Consider the following 27,791-nt stretch of genomic DNA (forward strand, 5'->3'; position numbering starts at 1 on the left):
CGGGACTCTGGCGTAAAAGCTCGAGCAGGTCGAACGAGCCAGAAGGAATCTGCAGCCGCTCGGCGGTGCCGGGAGGCCGCCTCGGCTCCCCCACAGCTGTCGGGAGGCCGGGCCGCGGGCGAGGGGTCTGCCAGGGCAGCCCCTAGGAAATCCCCTAGCGCTCTCGGGAGCCTCCCACCGCCCCGCCCCCAGCTTAGCGCCCCCTCCCCAGGGCCCCCCCAGCCCTGCACGGGCTGCAGCTGCAGTCGCGGCGGGTAGACGCGCGCTTTGGGGCTGCGGAGCCGGCGGGATGGAGGAGACGCTGGCGGGGGAGACCGATGGCCGTGAGTGCGCGGGGTCTCGGGGCCGAAAGGGCTGGAGGTGGCCGGCAGAGGCTGTTAGAAGGTCGCCCGCCATTCTCTGGGGGCGATCAACGCTGCGGATGGCGCGGCCCCTTGGCTACCTCCGTTTTGGGCTTTTTTCGTGTGTGGCGCCGAGAGGGACGCGCACCGGGCGGAGGGGACCTTGGTTTCTCGAGTGGGGCTCGGGGGGCGCCACCCGCACCGAGAGCTGGGAGCTGTGGCGGCAGAGGCTTTAGCTATAAATTAGGGAGCAATGTGACCCTTTATCATGCTCTTACTTTGTACTCTGTGAGCGGGCCGAGCCTATACAAGCACGGATTTTGATTTTCTCAGCAGCCCTGTTGGCGCCATTTTGCAGAAGAGAAAGCTGAGGCATAGGATGGTTAAATAAATTGCTCAAGGTCACACAGCCATTAAGTGGTAGAAACGATGAAGGCCCCAACTCCTACAGAATGTTGGGGCTCAACAGGGAATAGAGACCTTGTCAAATGGGGAGACTGGAACCCAGTGGAGGAGCTGCGGTAGTGAAGGTGGGTGAGGGCACCCTAGGGCATGCCTCAATGAGTGTACCCAGTGCCAGGGCTCCAGGCCGAGCAGCAGCATCTGTGTGCACACAGTCGGCATTGGCCTACTGCCGGCATTGGCCCCACTGACTGGGAGAAGGCAGAGAAGGATTGTCCTCATTGGGGTGCAGGTGGAGGTGGGGATGGGGACTCTATGGAGATGCTATTTCAGAAGGTACAGGGTTCTACCTGGGACAGTGGGTCCCTTTAGCTGTCCCTTAAAGAATGTGCAGCAGTGGGGTTTAGGGGTGTGTGAGAATTCTGGGCAAAGGCTCAGAGATAAGAATGTAGTGAGTATTTGATGTGGCAGGAAAGAAGGTGGATGTTGAGATGGAGGGAGGAGATGAGACTGGACTTGATTTCTTGAGCATTATGCGGGGTGGGTTTGCTTCCATTTTGTTTCTTGGCTATTCTTGCCAGGCACTGCTCCTGGTCTTCAGCTGAGATAAATGGTGTCAGAGCTGGAAGGGATCTGTGCAAATTACTTTCTTCACCCTCCCTCACTTTTATAACAGAAGAAATGGAGACCCCCCCCCAAGGGGTGACCAGTCCAGAATCCTGATGCTGGAAAGTGGCTGAGTGGACCCTGGAAGCCAGGCTTCTCTGAGCTCACACTGAAGCAGCAGCCCTTTTCTGGAAACTGGATCTTGGTGGGTTAAGGAAAGAAAAGAGGTTAGGAAAAGAAAAGTTAGGGACACAGATGTTTGGATTTGAAAGTATTACAGCGCAACCCCAATGTGAAATGGGTTGGCCTGAGTGTGGGTCCTCACCTGCATGCTTAAAAAGAACATACAATGAGACTCAACTGCAAATACACACAAAAAGGCAAATAAAGGGTTTATTCACAAAAAGGGAAATGAAGAGAGGAATAACCCAGTGAGAAAGAGAGAGAGCGGTAAGTTGGTGAATGTGTCCTACCAGTTCCAATGAGCTGGGATCCCAATAGTACGCTGAAGGCCAGTGAAAAACCAACAACTCCAAGGCCCACACATCTGGTTATATACCAGGCCTGGCTGCTTAACTCCACCCTCAGTTCCCAGCAATACTCCCTTCGTTGGTGATGACATTATAGGATTCGCAGTCCCTGGTGTCTCGGATCTCTTTGGTCTGGGGTGGGGGTGGGATACATAAAACCTGAGTTTGTGGAGTTCACTCAGGACACCCTCTCCCTCCCACAAAAGGGACTCGTCAATATCCTATTATGTTATCTTGAGAAGGGCTCTCTCTTTACCTACAAGAAGGGCAGACCTCTTTGGGTTTTGGGGAGGGTAGAGCATCTGTAGGTACCACACTTGGAAGATGGTGTTTTCCTCCTTCCCCTGAGTATTGTCCTGAAGCTGCCTCCCTCTCTGAGCTTTGATTTTCCAGGAGAAAAATTAATTTCAATTGGGACAGCATCTTACAGTTCAAAGAGATTTAATGATTTGTATGTCACTCTTTTATTCCACTAATAGGTGCTAGTGCCTGAATTTGGAGATAGAGCAGTTAAAAAATCAGACAAAAACTGGGCCTCCCTGGTGGCGCAGGGGTTAAAGTCTCAGTGCTATCAAACTATTCCCCAGCCACTGCGACATGGGTTTGATCCCTAGCCAGGGAGCTAACCCACATGGCACAGCAGACCTCTCCTGTCTACCCGCTGCTCCCCCGGTAGATTTACCTGTTCTGCTCCCCACTCTGTCTCTGGTGAATCCTCCCACCCCCCCACCTCTGGCTTACACCCCTGTTCTTGTATGCATAAATAAATAAAGTAAATCTTTTTTTTAAAGCAGGCAAAAGTCTCTTCTCTCGTGGACTTATAATGGGGGAAGCAGACAACAAACCTAATAAATATGTAAGTGTAGCCATGCCTTTGGCGAGTGGTATTATGGAGAATAACAATGCAGAGAGGTGTGTAGGGAGGGTGCTTCCCTTGATTGGGCTTCACTTACTCAAAAGGTCCTGAATGAAGGAACCACCTCCAGGTCTTTGATCTTCAGAATCTATTCTCTGCCCCTGTGGTATAACAGTGGAGGGCTGCCTGGGAGGAATAATAGCGACAGTGACAATGATGACGGCACTGATGACCCTTTTTCCAGATACCATGCTAAGGGGTCTTCTATCTTACTTCTAATCATCACAATGACCCTGCAGGGCAGCTCATATCCCCATTTTGCAGATGAGGAATTGAGGCATGAGGTAATTAAGTAACTTAAGTCACAAAGCCGGGAAGTGGCTCAACAGAGCTGAACAGCACACAGATTGTGTGCTGAGCTCCACAGATTGTATCTAGGAAGCCCTAGAAGGCTATATGGAATTATCTGAAAAAACAAACTGCCTGCAGTTATCTTAGTGCATCCTAGCCTTCCCTGCCAAGACACTGGCCACCTGGACCTGGCTGCAAGGAGGGACTGGGTCCAGACATTCACTAAACATTCAGGATGTGGCTTTGGTAACAATAAAATCACAAGATTACCTGTCATGTGATGACTTTGCAAAGGGTCAACAAATATTTTTTCTTTGTGCTAGTGTATCTAAGGCTTTCTGGAGGAGGCAAGGGTAGCCATTACTGTGAGGATTGTTAGTGTCACTCATGGAAGCAGTTTTGCTACTTATGCCCACTTGGGCCCACTGCAAGCTGTGGGTAAATCAGGAAGGGTCAGGGTGCCAAATCCCCCCTGACCAATAATAGTGACAGTGACAATGATGATGACAATGATGACCCTCATCAGCCAAGGAGACCTGACATCTTCATAAAGCAAGAGCTGTCAGGATGGTGGTGGCTTGGGGGCAGGGGAGCTGCCCACCCTGGGCCACATCAGCAGAATCTTCCTGGCTTGACTACCAACCCCCTGAACCCACCTGCGGCAGGGGGCCAGTGGGGGAGGCTCTGAGGTTCCCTCTAGTCTGTGAGATAAAGGAGCCAGGTGAGGGTGAGAGGAGCACAGAAAGGGAGCACAGCGAAGGCAGATCAGGGTGCACCCAAAGCTGGGAGGCAAAAGCTGGCTAGAATTTGGGGATGAGGAGAGAGGTGAGGGTATAAAGACATCAAAGCTGGTTAAACAAGCTTACCTGGGCCTGACATGACAGGCAGTCCTATGGAGCCTTGCTGCCTTCTACACAGAGCTGTGGAAGAGGTCATATTGACTCCAGTGGGAATGAATCCATTCCCATGCCCAAGAGCACCTCCTGGGCCTCGAGAATTGGATGACTGGGGGGAATTGGATCTCTGAGGGGGCGAGGGGCACACACCTGGCTCCTGTGGATGGTCTTGCTCATGCTCTCCTCTCTTTATGGTTTTGCCAAGCCCTGGTTGTGTGGTGAGTTAGAAGGAAAAGCAGCTGTTTGGGGATGACCCCAATATTAAGAGGGCTGAGAGGCATCCCCCACCCCCAGCCACTGTTCCTAGCTGGGAGAGTCCTGCTTGGGAAACACTCAGGGTCAGAGAGGGGCTGTTTGCCTCTTCTCTCTACACAGTGTGGGGAGCCCTCCCCTCTCATTCCACATCCCTTTTCTCCCCCCAGTGCTTCCCTTGGAGAGGCAGCTCCATGAGGCCGCCCGCCGGAATAACGTCGGCAGGATGAAGGAGCTGATCGGGAGGAGAGTCAATGTCAGGGCCAGAAACCACGTGTGTAAACGCGCTTCTCCAAGTTGGGGTCCCGGGATAGAGACAGTGCCACAGTGACGCCTCCACACTTCAGGGACAGATCATGGGGCCTGCATTTGCATGTGCTAACTTGGGGGGCACTTCGTTGTCTACATTGTTGCAAGGTCTCTGGGACCTTAACCCCTGGGATCCATTCAAAAACTGGGGGTTGGGGGGGTCAATGGTCAGGAGTTAGAGGTGACAGATAGGCAGCCTGGTACAGACACCTGGAGGAACAGCGATGGAGTGGTGCTTGTGGTCAGAAGCCCAGGTGTTCAGATCAAGAAAGGCTACGCATGAGTGAGGCAGCAACTGTGTTCTGGTCTCAGGTCTTGCCTTGCCCGCTGAGTACATAAGGCTGCTGTAGGCCCAGGCTTGCCTCAGGGGCTCAAAGACCAGGTCGAGAGGCAGACACAGTCCTCAGATCCGGCCTCAGGGAAGGTCACACATGTGTGGGCACAGCCCTGCTAGAGAAGTGGACAGAGGGAAAGTCTTGGCGCTTCTTGCTATCAGGAGTCTCTTAGAAAAGACGCCCCTGCCTCTGTGACAAGACGGTGGATGCTGAAAGGATTGGATGCAGGATTCCTGACCACAGCAGAGGCTGCTCTGTCTAAAGTGACAGGGTATGATCTGGGTCTTCAGAGTCTGCCTGGGGCTCAGAAATAGTAGCAGGAATTCTAGGGTGTCTCTGGTGCATTTGGTTTTCCTGGTGTTCCTCAATCACCCTGGAGAGGTGAGGGGGCAGGAGATATTAGTCCTGTTTATAGATCAAAGCAGGCACAGAGGAGGGGCAGCAGTCACCTTAGGTGACCGGGCATGTTATTGGTGAGGGGCATCCATCTAAACTCCTAGATAAGCACTTGCAAGTAGCATGGACTTGTGGGACATGAGGATGCTAATGCCAGATTCATTCACTCATCCATTCATCGATAAGTATGTATGAAGGGCTTACCCCTCAGGCACTGTCCTAGGTGCTGGGGACAGAGCAGGACCCAGAGCAGATGGGAGAGGACAGATTTTAGACAGAGTGTCTCACAAACAGTTCACTTCCACTGCGATGAGTTGAGAGGGCGTGTGGTGGGAGAGGACCTGCCTTGCCTTCAGGGTTAGAGAAGGCTCCCTGAGGAGGTGGCATTTTTGTTGGTGCCTCAAGCAGAAGGGAAGGTTCCAGGCAGGGAGATGCATGGGCCCAAGCCCTGAGGATGAAGGAACAGCTGGTTCCCAGAGAGACCACACAGAAAACTAGTGTTTCCTCTTGTTGTTTCCTCACAAGTAAAAATCTATGAAGGCAAGAGGGTTCATGGGAGGGAGGCTGGCTCCCTCCAGGCCTACTCAGATGTTCTGAGAGTGGGAGACCATGATGAACTGCCAGGGGGGTTGACAATGAAGTGCGGGATTGGGAGGCTTCATCCCCATTCTGAGTGAAGGAGGGAACAGAACCCAGGTACTCAGGGCCTTCAGGGACTTGGTGAACAGGCCACATGTAGCTTTCCAGCAGAAGGAGTGTTACAGGGCAGGGAGAAGGGCAGCCCAGACCCCACAAACCTGCCTGCTCTAATAGGTTCTGCCATCTGCCATATCAACACAAAACACATGAGACTTTAATGGGAAGGAACTTTAATACATTAGGAGACAATACAGGAAAGGCAAAGCATCTAGTTTCTAAATCAAGTTCCCAAAGTTACCCAATCCCTCGTGGGTAAAAGTCCACCCAAATGGGATTGGCCCAGAGCAAGTCCCCAAAACCTGCCACAGGTCTAAAGCATCTTTCAGAGAGGAGACTGAGGAAGGAAAGAAGCAGGATGGAGCCAGAAGGAGAACTGGAGGAGGCACATGGAGCCGAGAGACACGTGAAGAAACTGCGCTTACCTTTTGGTCGTGGACTGGGTGACACAGACGTGGGTGAGACCCGTGGGGAGGTGACAATGGCGGTTTTTGTCTTGATTTTGATTTTGCTCTTTTCCTCCCAGACTTGTCTGGTTGTTTCTGATCCTTTTCTGTGGGTCCCCACTGGAAAGTACTTTAGACTTGTGGCAGGCTTTGGGGCCTTGCCCTGGGCCAATCCCATTTGGATGGAGTTTTACCCACAAGGGGACGGGTAACTTTGGGTGCTTCATTTAGAAACAATATTCTTTGCCTTTCCGGTATTGTTTCTTAATTGTGTTAAAGTTCCTTCCCATTAAAGTCTCATGTGTTTTGTGTTGATGCGGCAGATGGCAGAACCTATTTAGAGCAGGCAGGTTTGCAGGGTCTGGGGTGTCCCTCTCCCGGTCCTGTAACAGGAGCAGCAGGAACAAAGACTTAGAGAGGGAAATAGTTTGGCACTTCTGAGAAGTGGTGGGAAGTGCCCGGCCTCACAACTCTACAATTATGAGTTTGTCCTAAGAGCGGTGGAAGCTGTGAAGTGTTTGGGGAAGGGTCAATGGATGTGGACATTGTGTTTTATTGCCTTCATTTCCTTTGCTGTAGAGGAGGAGGGAGCCAGTGCAGGGCCAGGGGCCCAGCTAATAGTGACCAGAGCAGTAAGACCCCTTGACCCTGCAGACCAGCTGTTCCAGCAGGGAGGTAGGCCTGGCAGCCAGCCAGTCCTCACAGGCCCCTCTCCCTCTGGCAGGTGGGCAGGGTGGCCTTGCACTGGGCCGCAGGCGCGGGGCACGAGCAGGCTGTGCGGCTGCTCCTGGAACACGAGGCTGCTGTGGACGAGGAGGACGCGGTAGGGACACCTCGTGGAGGCATGTCCATGTGTGCATGTCTGTCTGCCTGTCTCAGGATGGGGGCTCTCCCCTGGTCTGTGAGGTCTGAGGTTGCCTCATATACAGACACACAGGTGCAGAGTGAGCGTGGGTCCGTCTCCAGGGGCCAGTCAGGGATGCTGCCCTGATCCCACCCTCCCTGCACACTCATAAAGGCCATTCCCTTTTAAGGACCTCTGGGTCTCAGAGAGTCTTTTCTGTCCCTCGTGAGACCATGTGGTCAGGGAGAAATATGGGCCACAGAGCAGATAACTGGAGGGACTGATAACGGGCCCAGCAGGAGGCAGGTCTCTCGTGGAATGGCCACTGGGCTCTGTCCTGATGAACACTTGGACCAACTGCTTGGATGAAAACTAAGTCTTACTTAACAAGTCAATAGGCAGCACGTTGCAGAGAGCGCACTGAAGAAGAATAAGATCTACAAAATTATCTCTACAAGTTTGGGGAAAGGACTGAGTGACAATAACATTTGACAGGAATACATTTAAGAGTCTAAATTTAAATTTTGTAAAAAGAAAAAAAAACCCACAAACTTCCCTGCAGAGACTTAGCTTCCATGGCAATGCTCTGTCCTGGTTCTTCTCTGCTTCTAGGCCCAGCATGAGGGACTTGATGACAAATGGGGCTAGGAGTGAAGCAACAACACCTACTCCCGCCTCTGCACCCCTGAATCTGCCCTTTGTACCTGCTTAGGTCTCATTTAGAAGAATTTCTGGGATCTTTTGTCGAAGCTTCTCACTAGAACACTGGAATCTCTTGCACTGTCATCACTGCGTTCTATTATTTCTTCCTTGAGGGACCAAGTGAGAAAAGAAAACATGAGAATAACGAGACAGCAAATTTATACATTTTCTGTTTCCTTTGCAAGTAGCAAAAAATAATTTTGAAAAATAAGAAGGGATACTGTCGTTCAAAATAAAATTTAAAAAGTAGACGATTTATCCAAAAAGAAAAAGGAGAAAGAAAAGCAAAATCTGTTGGGGATGCCTCTGTTAGTTCCGGGAGGGTGGGGGAGACACTGGAGGCTGCAGTCCTGCTGTTGGGAAGGTCTCTAGTGACAGGCCCCAGGCATTTCCTGGACCAGCACTCCTGTAGCCCTGGGTCTCCTGCTAGCTGGAGGCTCTGGCTCCCCTGACCTCCCAATGCCCTGAAACTTGACCCTTTTCATTCCTAGGCTCTGTGGCTTCTCCCCTTGGACTATGCCCTGTGCTTATTCTCCCCCGCATCCACCCAGCCCACAGTTACTGATGTGCTACTGGGGGTAGAGCTCTGAGCCAGTGCTGGGCCCAGACCAGCTCTAGTTCTACAGACTGGATTTCAGGAGGAAGGACTTAAGTTCTCATGGTCCTTGCTGGCTCTTCTTTGCAGTTTCTGCTCAGCCTGTCTTTTTACTGTCTTCTTGACATTTTGCAAACAGTCCTTTGTCTTTATCCTGGCTTCAGCCCTAACATGGTTCTTTCCCCAGTTTCCAGAAAGGACCCATTCACACGAGGTTTTTGAAATCACATGAAAACAACATAAAATTTCTAAAACTCTATCTTTGACATTCTATTCTTTAAAGTCCTTTGGCTTTCTCCTTGTTTTGGCCTCAGTCTTTTGCCCCTCCCCCTTCAATACTGCCCTTGCCTGTATCCCCTCCCTGACCAAATTCCTGTCCATTTCTAAAGCAGGGCTGTCAAACTCTTGGGAGGCTCAGGTGCCTGCCCATCAGTCAGCTCTTTCTGGGTTTCCCCTCTCACCCCAACCACTTGTCAGAGCTTTAACCCAAATGTAGTTCTGTTCCTCAGAGGAATCCTGATGCCAATCACTGAGACCCTCTTCCTGACTTCCTCACAGAAGCTCTTCAAGGAGCCATTGGGAGGTGGGCATGAACTAGATGTTCCATGCAGTCATGGGGTTGAGGGCCCCTGACCAGGTCCAGGCTGTGAAACTGAGTCAGATTCAGAACTAGAAACCCACCCATTCCTAGGACCCAGGCAGTTTGGAGGTGCTGAGGATGGGACAGGTTAGGGAAACACTGACCCTTTGCCTCATCTTGAGGTGGATTCTGCATTTCTGCTCTCAGCTGGGATAAGGAGCATTTGCCCAAAGCAGGTCTGCTTCTTATTTCTGTGGGAAGATTCTCTGGCTGCCAGAATGAGGCCATACTGTGGGCACCTTGTGTCTCTGTCAGGCCTCACCCAGGGACCTGGAATCACACATGACCCTGTTTCTGCAGAAAGTATGTTCTGGCCTAATGAACACCTGACTTATACTCATTGAGGGTGCCCCAGACTGGGCGAGGACAGCACAGCCACTAGGCCAAAGGGGGTGATGTTTCCCCAGGCCTCTGTTCTACTCAAGCCTGTACCACCTGATACCACCACATCCAAGGCAAGAAGGCAGGAAACCATGCCCAGGAGGGCACCTGGCTGGCATTGCATCCAGGGAAGGGAATTTGGAATCTTGAGGGTGCTCTTCACAGGGAAGGGAGGAATCAGGGGAAGTGGGAGCAATGTCTGCCCTCAGGATACAGAATCTCCTGAGAGCTGAGGTCAGTGAAGGGGCTGTAGTGACCCTGGAGTACTTCCCAGCTGTTGAGGAAGAGTGTCCTGCTGGGCCACCACAGCAGGAAGGCCTGCTCAAAGGGCATGTGGGTGGAGAAAGGGCAAAGGGCTGCCAATTTCAGCGCTGCCCAAGGAGGGACTTTCCAAGGGTGAGCTGAGCGGTGTCTGACTGTGCAGGGCGCTGTCATGAGGCCGAGGCGAGAGGTCCTGCAGTGCAGACATAAGCCATCTCCCTGGGGGCTGTTCTGTAAGGAATCAAACAGTTGTTTCTCAAACACCAGCCTGAGACGAGGTCTTCACCAGCCTTGGAAAATCAGAACAATGTAGTGTGCTTTTCACCAAGCTGTACTTGGAAGGGTCATATTCTGAGATTCCTCATTTGTGTGTGTTAAAATGACCTTTTTTCATGAAATGATGGTGAGAGTAGATGGCAGCTAAGTCATTTTTTAATTTTATTTTGCAAAAAAAGTTTGCAATACTGTTACATATGGTATATATTGATATATTATTTATTAATTAAATAGATCTTTTCCATTAACCTGTAATTCTACCTCTGAAAATACTGTTTCCCAGATACATGGGTCTGTGTCAGGACTCTGCTGCATGGCTTTATTTGTTGTGCTGTGATGTATTTCTTTCTTTTCCCCCCTCATCACCATCCCCTAGACACTTTCTCCCCTTTGACACATCCTTTAACACTTTCTCCCCTCCCATTTCATCCTAACCTCAAAAACCTCTCTTCATTTATTAATGATCTCCAGTTTTTATAAATATTTCATTTTGTTGATATCAGCTATTTTTAAGATAGTGCTGGCCTTTAAATTCCTGAATTTAAAGGCTTCCCAAGCTCCCTGGACTGGGTGGCCCCAACAGTCTGTATGATGTTACTATGCAGGTGCGGGCCTGGGCCCAGGCCCACCTTCTCATGTTCCCCTACCTCCTCCCTCCGCCTCTCCTCCAGTTTGGGATGAACGCGCTTCTCCTCTCTGCCTGGTTTGGCCACCTGCAGATCCTCCAGATCCTGGTAAACTCTGGGGCCAAGATCCACTGTGAGAACAAGGTAAGGCCTCAGCGGGCACACTTATTCCCCACCTTGGTTGATGCTCTGGGTTCCCTTTCCATAACTACACAAGGCCGTCTCCACCTCTGCCGCCTGCTCCCCAGCCTCCGAGTACCTCTGCCTGCTCAGCGTGCCTTAGCCCTCTGAGAACCCTCTTGAAAACCCAGCTGATCTCAGCCTTGTGTAGCTGGTATCCTCACTGCTTCCACGGGTGCTGGCAGAAGGGTCTAGGGGTGCCTTTACCATCAGCATCAAAAGCCTCCTTCTTCTGATGCCCCCCCCGCCCCCGCACCCCATCCTTTACAGTTCTGCAACACTGAGATAATCCCGGCCCTCTGGCCAGGCTTTTTTTTTTTTTTTTTTTTTAAAAAAAACATAAGAGAAGCCAAAGTAGCATAAAGATTTAAAGAGAGGGAGGTGGGCCTTCTCCTCCCTCCAGCCGTGCCCTGCCTCCCTCCTGGCTGTGTGGTGGGTAGGAGCAGAGCACCATTTACCAAACTCCTCCTTCACCATCTTGAGCCTGGGTTATGGAATTTGGGGACTAAGACCCCAAAGGGCATGCGGCCTTTTCATTGCCTCCTGTCAGGGGCATGAGACCAACATGACTTGTCTGGTGATGTTACCTTCATCCAGTTGTGACACCAGTTCCAATATGTATGTGTTTTATTCACACACCAAGCAACCAACCCAGCTGTCCCTGGGTAGTGACCAGGAGATAGTATCGGATCCTCTAGGTTAAAGGCTCAGACCCCGTCAGATGCGAACTGCAAGTCTAGGTTGTTACCTCTGCTGTGACCCATTAGGTCTGATTAATTTGCTAGAGTGGTTCTCAGAACCCACGAAGCCAGTTTACTTCTAGATTATTGGTTATTATAAAGGATATTAAAGGATACAAATCAACCCAGATGAAGAAATACACAGGCCCAGGTCCTGAACAAAGAGCTTCTGTCTCCGTGGGGTCTGGGGCCCCTGGCACATTGGTTGTGCTCTTGTTTCCTTTTTAAGGAGGTCTCATTACATAGACACAGTTAATGAAATCCTCGCCATTTAGTGATTGATTCAAACTCCTGCCCTTCTTCCCTTGCTGGAGGTCCGGGGGTGGGACTGAAAGCTCCAAGCCTCTAATCCTGAGTTGGTCCCCCTAGCAACCAGCCTCCATCCTTACTTACCTGGGGGCAGCCCACGTCACTTTATTAGCATAACAAAAGACACCTCTACCGAGAAGAGCTCTACCACAGGGATGGGATGAAGATGAAACATAATCTCTTTCTATAATATATCACAGTATCACACTTGATCATCTGGGTAGAGTGGTGTGAGCCAGCTGTGTCCACTGGCTTGGTAGCATTTTTCCCTTTCAAACTCAATTGTTAGAAACATTGTGGTTTTTAGGGTGTATCTCCACGATGACGTCAGATAGCTTTTGTCATCCATATAGATATCTTATTTGGGATTCAAATTATATCTTAATTGGGTCATTTAATTTCTCATTGATGAGTTTTTAGAATTGTTTATAAATTTGTATTTTCAACTTAGTGATGTATTTCAAAATAAATCACAGACATCAGCATGCTGTTCTTCAGCATATGCATGTTGGCTGGAGTTGAATTTCTTTACATACAGTGAAATACACAGATTTCACATATATATTCACTGAGATTTGACAGGTGCTACTCTGGGGTAACCCAAACCACTGCCAAGATGTACATTATTCTTTTGCTCTTTATGACTCATTGGCAGTGAAATCTAATTGGAAATCAGTGCTGCAATCTAACTCGGGTACAAAGTCAAGGTAGGAGCCCTGGGCAGTAAACATAGGATTTACTACCTTCCCCAGTTAAATGTTGCTTCTGGACCCAGAGACCTTCTTTCTGCCTCTCTCTCTCACCCAGGCTACTTCTCTCCTAGTCCATCCAGAGCACACTGCTCTCTGCTCTCCTCCCAGGTCAGGAGGTCACCTTCTGGTGACAGACAGTGGGCTCTGCCATTTCCTTTCTCATTTGCAGCTGTATCAGGAAAGCAGAGGCTAGAACCTTCGCAACAATGTTCTATGGGGCATGTTCTGGGAGAGATTAGTGCTGTATAAACTCATCTTAAATCCTTCCACCCTACTTTAGTTTATAAGATACTTTCCTGCAGGCAAAGACGTCCAGTCCTCTTGGTCACCCAGCAATAGGATAATAGTCAGGGATTATAATCTAACTTGGCCTATGAGAAAATGGAGGCTTAAAGGTACAGATAACATTCCCAAGATCATAGGCGATAAATTCCGGGCTAGGGTTTGAACTCTGGCGTCCTGATCCCTGCCAGCACCTGTGAGGCTGAGTGGGCACCTGCCATTATCCCAGGAGCCCACCCCCATTTTTCAGTTTCCATGGGAAAGCTATGTCCCAAAACACTGGATCCCAAACACTCACTTTCGGGAGACCGGCAGAGTTGAGAAGGGCCTCCCCTCACTGCAGGGGCCACCCTGGGCTTGTTTCCAGGATGGCCTGACCATACTGCATTGTGCAGCCCAAAAAGGCCACGTGCCCATGCTGGCGTTCATCATGGAGGACCTGGAGGATGTGGCCCTGGACCGCACGGACCAGGTGAGGATGCCTCAAGGCTCTTTGACCACCCCATTGGGCCTGGTGTTCCCCCTGCCCATTCTGGGAGTGACTCTTGGAACTGAGAGTGCAGACTGGACCCTGCTTTAGGGAGCTGCCTGGCCAGAGGGGCATTAGGGTCCTAGCGAGCTGGACACAGGCAGAGAGAAGCTAAGGTGAGGCCTAGACTGGTTGGAGTAGGGAGCCACTGCTTTCTGCTTCCTGGAGGAGGTGATATTTGGTGACTGTATTTGATTTGGCTGCGAATGTTGGGAAGGGGGTGGGGGTGTGCATTCCAAATGGAGGAGAGAACATCACTAGAACCTTAGAGGTGTGAGTTCTGGTGGATTGAAATCTTAGGAGTAAGGGCCAGAGGGACAGCTGGAGGCCCCTCACGGAGACCCTAACCCCCAGTTCTAAGGGATCTGTTGTACATTCGTCAGGCAGCATGGGACTATAAAAGGGTTTCAGTGCGGGGAGGGACCCCACCAAGTGGCTCTGGTTGGGAAGTCGGGTCTGAGCTTTTCCAGAGAGGGTGTGTGGGGCGAGGTGAGGGGACAGTGTCTGAAGCAGGAGAGACCACTGCAAGCCCAGAAGGTTGGGGAACAGAAGCCAGGTAGGCAGCACGTGGAAGTTCACTCTCTTCTCCCCGTCAGCTGGGAAGGACGGCGTTCCACCGGGCTGCTGAGCACGGGCAGCTGGATGCTCTTGACTTCCTTGTGGGCTCTGGCTGTGACCATGGTGCCAAGGACAAGGTACTGTGAGTGGGGCTCCCAGAGGAAGACCGGGCTCTGGGCTCCTGACCAGGGTGGACACTGGCAGCTCACCTATGCCTACTTCTGACTCCAGCGTGCTAGAAGGGCAGGGGACTGAAAGTCCAGAGTGTCGGCTATTGATCCAGCAGGCGATTTTCAAGCACAAGCCATAGGTTGTCTCATGATGCCCAAGACACAGTTTCTTATTCAAGGATCTCAATGGCGCAGTGCTCGTAAAGAGCTCTGATCTGATGAGGTGGTGGGCGGGGGGTGGGGAGGTGGGGTGGGGGGGTGGGGGGCGGTGTACTTTGGCTGAGGCCACACAGCAAGACAAAGGTCAAGCTGGGTTTGGAACCTGCATCCTGATGCCTCCTCCTCTCTCCTCCCCCTCTCCAGGCTCCCTCCTGGGGCCCTGAGCCCTTGGAGTCTGTGCTGAATTTGTCCACACTTATCCTTTCAGTTGAAAAGGTTGAATTGGGTCCTGAGAATCACATCAGGCTCATTTGCTTTGTACTGTAATTGGGCTGAGCAGGTTGTGCTCTGAGCCAGCACAGAGTGAGGACAGAGGGGTAAAGAGCAGCCCCTGCCAGGACACAACTACTCAGGAAGCAGAAGTGATTGTACTCAGGACCCCAGGGGATCAGGAGCACCAAGAATTGCCCAGCTTTGATGCTCTTGCCCAGAATCTTGCAATCAGAAATTCTAGAGAGATGCTTCTAAATTTGTGCGTTTTTGTTGAGTTTTGTATTTTCAGACAAAGTATTTTCACTTGAATTGCACGTGAGGTAGGGCACAGTTAGCTTTTTGAGGCTCTGGGCCACTGAAGGTGGTGTGACTCCTGCCCCCTCACCCTCTCATCCCCGCCTGCTAAGGTGGCAGACCTGTCAGAACCGGTGACAACACATGTCAAGCCAGAGGGGCTACAGTGGTGGGGAGGCTTTGGGAGCCCAGAGCGATTAATTCCACTGGGAATGTCAAGATGCAGCAGGGCCTTACAGAGGGGGAGAGTTTGGGAATGCCCGTAGATGGAGGGAAGAGGCTTTCTGCCCAGCTCTCCTGCCCTTGAGCCCTCTGCCTGCCTAGGCAGAGTTCAAGGGCCCACATTGGGGTCTGTGCCATCTGCTGCTTCAAAGGGCAGGATGTGGATATTTGTAGGCCAGAAGGAAGATAGCCTACCTTGTCTCTATAGCCCTGCTAGTCGGGGGCATGTGCTGCCCCCCCCCGCCATGTTCACGTACTTCCTTCATGTCTCTGTGGTCACAGAGACTTCATGCTTCCATCACTTCATTGACTCACTGAGCAAATGTCATTGAGTGCCTGTCTCATGTCCTGGGCCCTATTCTAGGCTCCTGGAGAAACTTCAAAGAACGAAAGAGACAGATATCCCTGCCTTGTGGTGCTTAAGTTCTCCAAAAGGGGTCAGATGACAAACAATAAGCACAGCAGACAAGCAGGTTAGAGTGTGTCAGGTGATCAGTGCTAGGGGAGGAAAGAAAAAGAGAAGTCTAGCAATATAAGAGGGCCAGGAGTACAGGGAATAGTTTCAGTTTGAAGTAACATGGTCAGGCTGGACCTCACTGTTCAGTGAGAAGCTAACACTTGGGACAAAGATTAAGGAGGCTAGCAGTGGAGCTGTGCAGCTGCCTGGGAACAAGGGAGCCCAGGGAGCGTCCCTGGGACCATAGCCATGAACAGTGGAGGGGGTGCAGGGGATGGATCTGGGATCTCTGAGGAAGGACTGGCATTGGGAAGTAGGAATTTTTGCTTGTTGTTTGTTTGCTGTGTCTGCCTTTAATTGTAAGGAAAAAGAGACCAGCACTTGTGGTTTCTGCCACATTCTCAGGGCTAGGGTGGTCTTGGCCCAGCCTGCAGGCTGCAGCTCATCACCAACTTACTGTGTGACCCTGGGCATGCTGCTTCCTCTCTGGACTTCAGCTTCCATGTCCAAAATGGGGAATGTCTCCATTGGTTCCTGGTGTCCGTGAGGATCTGTGACTCTGCCAGCCTCTCAAGAGCCTGTCTCCCTGCAGGAGGGGAACACAGCCCTTCACCTGGCTGCCAGCCAGGGCCACCTGGCTGTGCTGCAGCGACTTGTGGACATCGGGCTGGAACTGGAGGAACAGAACGCAGTGAGTCACCACCTGGGGGATGCAGAGATGAGTGGCCCTCACTAGCTCCCTGTCTCCAAGGACCTGCAGCCTGATTTGCTCCTGCTAGAGACCCTGAAGCCAGGAAGCTGAGGACATGTCCCTGGACTAACAGTCCACCAGGAAAAGATAAGCAGCAACACCAAACTCCAGGCTTAGAGGGGGTCTTGGCATGATGGATTGCCAAGAAGTCAAGCACAGGAAATCATGTATGCGGTGTATGTTCAAAGAAGGGTGACCAGGATGGTCAAGGATGACTTCCTGGAGCAGGAGGGAATACACAGAGAGCAGGGGTGAAGGTGCTTGGAGGGCCAGGAAAACATGAGCAGAGTGGGGAGGAGGGAGTGAATGTACCATGTGCCCCACAAAGTGATTCAGGGAACCACACACATCCAAGGTCATGGTCCTTGCAGCAGGCAGTGGAGAGCTCATAGAGCCCTGCAGCTGTGGCACAAGAGGGGTCTTCTCGCCTGGGTTCTCACTTCTGCCTTCCCGAATCCTTGTACCTCTCCCCGTGTGTTTTCAGGAAGGCCTGACTGCCCTTCACATGGCTGCTGAAGAGATCCACCCTGAGTGTGTGCAGCTTCTCCTCAGGGCTGGGAGCAGCGTGAATGCCCTCACCCAGGTAGCCAGGCCCCCCCACATTTGACATCTGTTCTTGTCAGTTGGCTGCTGAGCCACAGCCACATTGCAACAGTCACAGTGGCTCCTGAATGTTTTGTGAACAAGGGCCATGAGACACAGGCCCATATTTAGGTCTTGGGTTTTCCGCTGCTAAGCTCTGTGACCATAGGCAAGTTGCTTAACCTCTCTGAGCCTTTTTCCCAATTATAAAATGGGAATGATGTATACCTACCTTTTTACATTGCTATGAGAATTAAATACTTAGCACAAATGCCAGGACATAATAAGAGCTCAGTACTTACTAGTGCTTCATATTTTTGGGTACTTAATAGTTCACAAACCCCTTTAGAGTCATACTTCAGAGAAATATGACCTATTTTACACATGAGGAAACCGTCACTTAGAGAGGTTTGGTGATTTCCCCAAGTCACAAGCTGGTAAGAAGCAAAACCGAGTCTATTCCCCTGAATCCAGAACTCATGGCCTGGAGGGTTTGCCCAGAGAGTAGGGCCCACCCCCCCTCCTGACATGGAAGCCACCTGTGCAGGGGCCACACCAGTCCTCAGAGTTGGGGCTGCGTGGGACTCTGGGACAGGCCTCTTTCTCTCTTACCATTGTGCTCCTTGTTTGGCCATTGAAATTTCTGTGTCCTGGGAAAAGGGTTCATGACCTTTCTTTAGGCCGTTTGTTTTGCTTTTAATTTTCAGACAGTGACAAACAATCTTGGCTGGTTGGATGCTTTCAGGATCTGATATCCTCTATGTGTTCCGTATTTTAGTATTATAACACAAATTTTATAAAAAGCGAAAACATAGTTAAAAAGGCAGATGAATTAAAATGGACTGCTGCAAGTATTTAACACAAAAGGAGTCCAGGAGAAGACGAATAAAGACGGCAGACTTAGAGAAAGTGCATAGCAAGATGACAAATACAAATCTACTAGAACCACCATCAAGCTCTCTTAAATGTGAATGATGCCTTAGAGCCACAAAGCACTTCATTTGCTGACTTCCCCTGGAAGGTGGGGACTACAACCCAGGCCTGGGGCGACAGCAAGGCCTGGAGAGGGAAGGAGCTGCCCAGGGGTCCAGTGTCCTTCTGTTGCATGGGCTTGCTCTTTGCTCCCTTTCTCCTGGGCACACCCAGGCCAGCTCCAGAGGGTGGGCATGCACGTGGGCTTTGGCCTGCACTGGCAAATCTCATCTGCCTCTTTTTGAAAACTATCTCCTTAGTCTGTACCTTTGTGGCTTTACCAGCGAGGAACTGTGCGGGCTTTGGTCTCTATTCCGGAGTTTGTGACAGGAGATGAGGAAAAGCCTGAGGTCATAGTGAGCCCCTTTTACTAGTCACCAGGCTTGGGCAAGTGACTGGTTTCTCCAGCTTCAGAATTTAACGGGGATGATAGTCCAGGGGTAGGGCTGGTGTGTGGGGCTATGAGGGGGAGTTGGAATAACCAATCCCAAAGTGCTTTGTAAATTCCATTTTGAGGGATCTTTAGGGCATTGCAGTAATGCCTGTTTCCTTTAGAAAAAGCAGAGCTGCCTCCACTATGCAGCCCTCAGTGGTTCAGAGGACGTGGCCCGGGCCCTTATCCATGCAGGAGGCCGCACCAATGTGGCTGACCATGTAAGTGTGGGGACCTGTAATGAAGGGGGTCTCCACTGCAGTCTTCCATGACCTCACTGATGAAGCACAGTAGGGAGAGATGGGGTGGGCTGGGGTCAGGACCAGGGTTGCTGGAGCAACCTGGAGCAAGTAGGAGAGTTAAGTAAGTTTCAGTGGAACAGAATTAGAAATCCAGCTTGTATTTCCTCCCAGATTACTGCAAGGCATGAGTCACACATATAACAAGTTTCTTTGTCTATTTATCTTTCTTTTGAACAATTGAAATTCAAAATAACCAGGAACACCATGAAAGAGGAAAGTGGGGTAGAGGAGGTTGGCCTAAACCCATCTACCAGAAAAGATCAATAAATTTGATTATATAAAAAATAAAGGACATTTTATCTAGCAAAAGGACTAAAAGCAAGGTCAAAAGACAAATGATAAAGTAGATTCAAGGATAAAGGACAGAATCTTTCTAATATATAAAGAGTGCTTACAAATAATTATAAAATTCAAAATAACCCAAGAGAAAATGACTGAAGCATATACAGGGGGCCTCTCTAGTGACATAGGGGTTAAGTTGCAATGCTATCAAGCTATCACTGCAGTGGCCTGAGTTCAATCCCCAGCCAGGGGGCTAACCCACATGGCACAGCAGACCTCTCCTGTCTCTCCTGCTGCTCTCCTTAGCAGTGTATTTCAGTAAATCTGCCTGTTCTGCTCCCTACTCTGTCTCTGGTGAATCCTCTTACCCCCCCCCACACCTCTGGCTTACACCCCAGTTCTTCTGTGAATCAATCAATCAATCAATTAATCAATCTTTTAAAAAAGAGAGAAATACAAACTAATACTTCTTGGAGATACAATTAATCACTCAGCAGACTGAAGTTTTGCCCATCCAGAAGTTTTGCCAATATGTCGATAAAGCCTTAGGGAAGTAGGCAACATCATATATTACTGGAATAAGTATAAATTGGCATTGTTCTCATAGATAGCAATTTGCAATGTGTATAATAACTGCAAATACATGTGCCCTTTGACACCAAAAGTGCAAATATATGTGCCCTTCTAGGAATTTATTCTACATTTATACTTCCACATGTGGAATTATCAATATTTATACATATTATAAATATAGGGGATCCCCCTGGTGGCACAAGGGGTTAAGTCGCAGCACTATGGAGCTATCTGCAGCCACTGCAGCACAAGTTTGATCCCCAGCCAGGGAGCTACCCACATGGCGCAGCAGACCTCTCCTGACTCACCTGCTGCTCCCCTCAGCAGTGTATTTCAGTCATTCCGCCTGTTCTGTTCCCCACTCTGTCTCTGGCGAATCCTTCCCCGCCACACCTCTGGCCTGTACCCCTGTTCTTGATTGCACAAATAAATAAATCTTTAAAAAAATAAATATATATAACATATAATTTATATAGCAATATTATCTTATATATGTATAATATATAAATACAATAGTTGTATCATATATGCATGTATGTATATATATAAAATATATAAATAGTTCCACATTTGGAATTTTTTTAAAGATTTATTTATTTATGCATACAAGAATTGGGGTATAATCCAGAGGTGCAGGGGGTAAGTGGATTCACCAGAGAAAGAGTAGGGAGCAGAACAGGCAGATCTATGAAATACACTGCTGAGGGGACCGGTGGGAGAGACAGGAGAGGTCTGCTGTGCCATGTGGGTCAGCTTCCTGGCCAGGGATCAAACTCATGCCCCAGTGGCTGGTGATATCTTGATAGTGCTGAGACTTAACCACTTGTGCCACCAGGGAGGCCCGGAATTTTTTTTTTTACACGCATATATACATACACATACATACATATGGTGGAAAGCAGTCTGGCAGCACATAGCAGATACTTTTAAAATACTCAGTTTTTGCAAATCTGAGAGTTGAACCTCAAGAAATATATGGAAGTTCATACACAAGAGATATATATATATATATATATATATATATATATATATATATATATATATACTTCCCTGAAATCACACACTGAGTTCCTGGCATAGCAAGCCCTCAAGCTTAAGTCTCCAGGCCCCTGCCTACCTTGAACATCAGTTTTTGGCTCCCAGGTTTCAGGCTTGGTGTTGGTAAATGCCTCAGGCCACTCATGACAACTGAGAATCAAGAAGAACCAAACCCAGAACTCTTTCAACCTCTTCCTCCCCAGTACCAGCCTACAGCTGGACAGTCCTAAGATGCCCCAGTGACTGACCTGTGCGGCTCCCCTCCCAGCAGGGCGCCTCTCCTATGCACCTGGCAGTGAGGCACAACTTCCCTGCCCTGGTGGAGCTCCTCATCGATGCTGGCAGTGACCTGGATGCCACCGACAATGTAAGTGGTTGCAGAAACCACCTGGGGCCTCCTGGAGTCCTTTGGGCACCCTTTTAGAACTGGCAGGACTTTTGGGTTTTAGCTTATCAAAAGCTTTTTGAATATCTGTTGAAGATAGTTTTCATTGTATTAACCGTGCCTCTATTTTGAATATTTGGGTCATTTCCAAGTGTTTGCCGTGGTATATAGAGCACTGAGGTAAACATCTTCCTACATTCCACCTTGCCTTTCATGGATTTTGTTTCTCCTTAGGGAAGATTTTCAGGGTAGTGATAACTGGGACAGTCTCGTGTAACAAGAGATCTCTGAGGCCTGAAGTTATGATCAGTCAGGAGTCCTTTTAAACCCTGTCCCCACAACCATCCCCACCAGGTGGGATTCAGTGCTGGCACATGCACAGACACAAGCGGTGGAAAGCAGTCTGGCAGAACATAGCAGATACCTTTAAAATGATCAATCTTTGCAGATCTGAGAATTGAACCTCAAGAAATATACAGAAGCTCATAAACAAAGATATTCACTGCAGCATTGTTTATCAGTCTTCAGTTTGAAAATGGCCCAGATATTTAATAATAAAGAAGTGATTAGGTAAATGACAGTGCAGAAACTATTATGGAGCTAATTAAAAATGGGTTTATCAGAGTTGACAATATGTAGAAAATAATACGTTAGGTAGAAAAATAGAGACAGAGGTATATATATATGAAGATCTCAAATACGTAAAGCCAACAAACTAAAAACATTTTGCATTAAAGAAAAAACTAGAAGAAATATACCTGAATCATTATGGAGGTTGAATTAGATGGGCTAACTAGTGGTATTTTGTTGTTTCTCTTTCTACTTTTTTATTTTTATCAAGTTTTCTCTGTTGAGTATTATGTTTATTATTAAACACAGCTAACCCTCCCCCATAACTTCTTAAGAGAAACTTTAAGTCCCGGTTGGGAATGTGCCCACCTTGGTCCTGTCCTGGCTTGGAGCCATGGGTCCCCTTTACAAGCTTTTCTGCTTACCTATCTCCTTGGCTTCTTCTCCAGAGGCAGCAGACGCCCCTCCATCTTGCTGCAGAACACGCCTGGCAGGACATAGCAGAGATACTCCTCGTCGCTGGCGTTAACTTAAGCCTGAAAGATAAGGTGCAATCAACCTCCCTTTTGAACTTTCATGGCTCTCTCTTTGCCAGAGACCCTGATCCAAATGCCTCCTGCTCTTCAATTGCCTCCTGCTCTTAAAGTGTTCAAAACCGCCTATTCTTTATAAACCAGTTCAAATGCAGCCTCTTCCACGAAGCTTTCATGACCCTCCACCACTTTACCCTGCCTCCTCCAAGGTCCTTCAAACCTTAGCCCACCCCAATCCTAGTCTAGGGCTGTGATGTGGTTGTCTTCTGTTTCATGGTTTGTAGTAAGTGTTAAAAACCACGCTTCATTCCTCCTGTAGAAACTCTGGCTAACCTTCTCTTACAGCAAGGGAAAACTGCCCTGGCAGTGGCCGCCCGCAGCAACCATGTCAGCCTGGTGGACATGATCATAAAAGCTGATCGATTCTACAGATGGGAGAAGGTACCTTGCACTGGGTCTTTCCGTTTTGGAAGGGAAGTGACCTTGGATCCTGGAGAAGCTAGTTTTGAGGCCCAACCCTAATCAATTCAGCTGCCCCTCCCTTTTCAAGGGAGTGATACTCCCTCCCTCCCTAGCACCAGGGTTGTTTGTGAGGATCTGGAGATGGTCAGTGCCCTAAGCACACTGAAGCCTTTGGAGACACTGCTGTCGTTCCTAGTTGATGGATGAGTGCATGCATGCATGCGAGAGTGAATAAAGAAATGTTAACTTGGTTCTATTTCACTGCCATCTCCAGGTGATTGGAAATGCTGCTTGAGGTGTAGTGTTCAGGCAACTTTTTCAATCTGGGAAGAAAGCTGCAGGGATTGATTAGTTTTACCTGCTGTAGAACTGGAAAGAGGAGTAGCAGAATGTTAGACCAGCATTTTGCTGATCTAATTGTCAGCAAATGTGGGTAGGTAGGGACATTTTTACTGTCTTTGAGAGGTTTTTTATTTTACATTTTAAAAGGACAGTTTATTAGGAAAAGGAGAAAAAGAGAGGCACCTGCTTAGTCATAGGTGAGCAGGAGAGCAACTGCTCCTGATTTGCAAAGGAGTAAGGCTTGTAAAAAGAAACACGTGCATAGTCAGAGGTGGGCAGGAGAGCTGCTTTGAGAGATTTTTTTTTTTATATACAGAAAATAGTTTTCACCTTCAGCTGTAAAAAGTAACATTGAGTTTATTAAATTATAAATTAAAAATCTAGTTTTCCTTAAACTTTGAAATTCATATTATTTGTCTATAAATCTTGATCATAAAATCTATTTATATACTAGTAAATTTTAACAGTCACTGCCAAGGAAGCCTTTTGATTAATGTTTGTTTCCATGTCTGAAACGATATTAAACTTTTTAAACTGTGTGAATAAATTTCATATAATTTAATTTTTAGCATCTAAAATATTTCCTGAATCCTTAAATTATCTTAGTGAGTGCAAAAAATTAAATCTGTAGATAAAATGAGTCTCAGATATCTTAAACATTCCAATGTTGTTTACAACCTTAGTAAATTCTCTTATACATCTCCAAAAAAAATCACTTTTCCAGAATCAATTGAAAACAAATTTCAATAGGAATCATAATCAAAGCTATTCTCTTTCACTGATATACTAGATTCTTGTAAGCTTTACAACCCCTTGGCATACAGCAGGTTACTCCTAAATGTAACCCCAAAATATTAATATCAAGGTTTGATGAACTGATTCATCTCTGTGTTTGATTCTAAACCACCTCAGGCTTAGAAAGTTCTCAACATTAAAGGCAGGGGTGCATATTAGAATCACAAATCCTCTTTCCCCATCCTTAGACCAATACAGTCAGAAGGGTTAGGGCTAAGCATTAGCAGTTCTTAAAGCCCCGGGATGATCCCAAAGTACAGACAAGGCTGAGAACACTGCTCTAGGGAAGTGGTTTTTACCAGCCCAGGTGACAGCCAAGCTCCCCGGTCATCTCACAGGACTGACTTGGCACTGTTGACCCCGATATCAGAATCAGAGCTGTAAGGCCATAGCGATTTTTCTCAGCCTGCGCTTTCTAACCATCAGAATTGCACCCACATCTTCTAGAGGGGCTCACTTAATCTTCTGTGGGTTTGATTTACGCTATTACATAATTATTTCATAACTTCTCATTTTAGCACCTGCTTTGTATAGAAAAATTCTGTCAACTGCCCTTCACTATTTGTTTGGATCCAGCAAATTCAGTGCCTGGTTCTTGCCTTGCCTGATTTTAGCCATAGCTGCTGAGTCATTCTGACACCTATGCTGGGATTGGTACACAGAGAAAGGAGAGGAATTGGGAAGGCTTCCTGGAAGTGGTGGCGTGTAAGTGGTCTTTGGACTGTGGCAATGGGGTTGAGGGGCAGGGAAGCAAGAGAAGGCATTCTGGATGGAAGAACAGAGTGAGCAGCTCAGGTTCCAGAGGTCAGTCTAGTCACAGAGTCAGAAACCAGAGTAGTGGACACTAAGTCCCAGGCCCAGGATGATACTAGTTCCTGGTCCAGGCTCACAGGGGAGAGCCTGGCAGGGATTTTCCCCAGGCAGTTCTATACTTGTTGGCATCTGCCCCACAGGACCACCCCATGTGCAGAGACCCCAGTGACCCTTCTGGGCAGAGTTTGACCTTTAAGCAGGACCACCAGCAGGAAACACAGCAGCTCCGCTCTGTGCTGTGGCGACTGGCCTCCAGGTACCTGCGGTCCCATGAGTGGAAGAAGCTGGCATATTGCTGGGAGTTCACCGAGGCCCACGTCCATGCCATTGAGCAACAGTGGACAGGTACAGCCTTGCCTCTCCCACCCCAGAGCAACCAGCAGCTGGAGGGATGGGAGCACTTGTTCATACCTGTGTTTCCAGGAAAAAGTCTTGTGTAGCCCACAGCCCAGCCTCACCAAACATGTGCCATTTCCAACACACTGTGTGCTCCTTTGGGGCTCAACCTTTGCACATGCTGTGCCCTTTGCCTGTCCCTTCCCTTTGACCTGTGAACTTCACATTCTTTATGAGTCAGTCTATGCTGATACCCACCATCCACACACTAAAGTAAAGGAATCCCCTGTAAAAAAGGAGGTGCAGCTGTTTCCACTATTATTTAACATCTATTTAGAAAAGTCCATCCTGCCCCTCAGGAGTGAAGTAGAAATAGAAATAAGAAGTATAAATATTGAATAGGAAAAGAGATTTATTAATTTCAGGTGTTATAATTAATATATAGATGTCCAAAAGAAACTGGAAAACTCTTAGAATAAAATAATTCAATGAAATGGATAACTATATGATAAAATATACAAACACCATAGTATTCCTATGCATCAGCAATAAGTGGACAAGATATACAGAGGGGCATTTTACACACTGTTTACAACAGTGTGTGTCTCTCCTGGAAAATCTTAAAAAGGAAATATGAATGATGCATATGAGTAAAATAATAAGAATTAGTTGACCTATGAAAAAAGACTTGGGTAAGTAAAATGACATTTTGTATTCCTGGCTAGAAAAGTATTATATAAGATAGTGATTTTTTCCAAATGAGATTAAAACTTTGATCCAGTTTTAAACAAATCAAAGAAAGAAGTGTTTGAAACTTGACTAGAGGATCCTACAGTTCATCTGAAAGAATAAATAGGGATAGAGAAGGTTCTCATAGAACATTGTTTTGTTCAACATCGATTCATTACCATGTTGATGACAAAAAATGAATCCCAACCTATGTTGAACTAAACAATGTCACTTGATGGCTTTTGTTATACAGCTTTTCACTTAGTCATAATTTCCAAGAACCTATCAAGGATGTTAAGTGAGGACTTAATATAAAAGCATGAACATTCTGGGAAAAAACAGTGGAAGGGAGTCTAACCCAAACAGACTCGACCTTTCATAAAGCTAAAATAATTAACACAGAGAGATAACTGATACAAAAATATGCAGACTAATTAGTGGACTAGAGCAGGGAGTCCCAAAGTAAACTCCATGACAGATAAGCATGTTCATAGATGATAGGAGAGGGCAAAGTCTACGGAATAAATGGGGTCAAGACACCTCAGTCCCAAGAAGCTGTGATACCAAGGGCAACACTGTGAGGAAGTGCCTGAGAGGCCCAAGAGGGACAGAAAGTCAGGGACTGTTGCGAACAGACTGCCCTGGCCCTGTGGCTGTGCCTGCATGCATGTCTCCAGCTGGGAGAGCTGACCTAGTCACAGAGCTTAATAAGGGGTTAACCCACCACCCGCTCTAAAGGTGGGGCACTTCCAAACAGCTGTACCTTGGAATCACCAGGCAAGCTTTAAGACTGTTCTGTGTCCAGGCTCCACCCAAACCTGAGTATATGGGGAACCCTGGGGTGGGACCCAAGTGTCAGTAGTTGCTAAAGTTTCCCAGGTGTTTCCTGGGCTGAGAACCGCTGGAGCAGGAGCAGGAACATGGCCAGCTGCTCTAAGTCGTGTTCTCATCTGTAAACCAGGCCACTAGCAGCCAGAGAGATGAATGCACATGGTATGAAACATGGGACACCAACAGCATGTTGTGTTGAAAGCCTGGGACTGGGGAGGGTCTAGGGTCCCTGACACAAGAACCCCACCCCTTCCTATTTGAGGCTGCTGCTCCCATACTCTCCCTGTCTCTGGTCTGTGCTTAGCTGGAGCATAGAGCGGGGCCTGCTGAGACTCTGCTGGTCTCTTTGCCACCTGGGCATGTTCACACAGGGCGTGCACAGATACTTGCTCAGGGCTGGCTCTGCTAAACTGATCTAGGTTGGCTTCTTCTTCCTTCCTCTCCCTCGTGGGCCTCAGGCACCAAGAGCTACCGGGAACATGGCCATCGGATGCTGCTCATCTGGTTGCATGGTGTGGCCACAGCCAGCGAAAACCCCAGCAAGGCACTGTTCGAGGGCCTCGTGGCCATTGGCCGGAGGGACCTGGCTGGTAAGGGTCTCCTGCCCATCTCCTGTTCAGCACATTGTGGCCCCCCGGGTCAGAGTTTCAAGGAGCTGCTGGGATGTAGCAGGGCCCTCCATGGGCTCCTTGGACCTCCATGCCATGGAGCTGGCTCTGAGCCTTCCAGAATCCTGATCCTGGCTCTGCCTCTTGGAACTCTGGCAGAACCTTGGGTAAATCACAGAGCCTCCTGGCTCCAGTTTCCCCATTTGTTTTGACCTTGAGGATCCCTATGACCTTCACAGTCCTAAAGCCACTGCTACCCTTATCTTTATCATGTCTGCCTTTTATACTTTGATTTTCCCCTCTCAGTTTGGAATAAGACTAGATTTCTTTTTCACAGACATTATTAATACATATAGGACAGAACTGGCTTCATATGAGCTGAACCAGTTAGATTTGGTTAATTAAAATTTCTGAGGCCATCACACCCTATTTGAGTCTGTCAACCCCCAAAGCTGTAACTTCTTTAAACACAATCTCTGGTAGGCAATTAAAACATAAAACTGGCCCTATGGGGCAGAGCTCAGGCAACATAAGGCTGTGGAATTCTTGTCTTTTGCAGAAAGCATCAGGAAGAAAGCAAATGTCAACCCGAATGTCCCCAGGAGATGCATAGCCATGTAACTGGATTGCGGGGCGTCGGGGTAGGGGAAGGAACCTCTGGACATTTGGGACCTCATGCCGGGGCCACTGAACAGAAGAGAACCACCATTTAAGTGCTTTTAAAAAATTACTGTTAGCAGACTTCTGGCTGCCTCTACTGAAACATATAGCCATGTAGGTCCAGCAGA

At 48.5% G+C, this 27,791-nt stretch overlaps 1 protein-coding gene across 1 annotated transcript; it reads left to right on the forward strand.

Moving 5' to 3' along the window:
- Nucleotides 1-289: 289 nt before the first annotated feature.
- On the forward strand, nt 290-27,624 carry ANKDD1A (ankyrin repeat and death domain containing 1A; the record flags this gene model as incomplete). Its single annotated transcript, XM_084239902.1, has 14 exons — nt 290-323; nt 4,405-4,508; nt 7,141-7,239; nt 10,787-10,885; nt 13,372-13,476; nt 14,130-14,228; nt 16,259-16,357; nt 16,902-17,000; nt 18,527-18,625; nt 22,004-22,102; nt 22,433-22,528; nt 24,640-24,844; nt 26,854-26,985; nt 27,563-27,624. 14 exons carry the CDS (start codon nt 290-292, stop codon nt 27,622-27,624), a joined length of 1,431 nt encoding a protein of 476 aa, XP_084096028.1.
- Nucleotides 27,625-27,791: the final 167 nt, after the last annotated feature.

Source organism: Talpa europaea (assembly GCF_964194135.1).
Source record: "Talpa europaea genome assembly, chromosome: 8".
Taxonomy (NCBI): domain Eukaryota; kingdom Metazoa; phylum Chordata; class Mammalia; order Eulipotyphla; family Talpidae; genus Talpa; species Talpa europaea.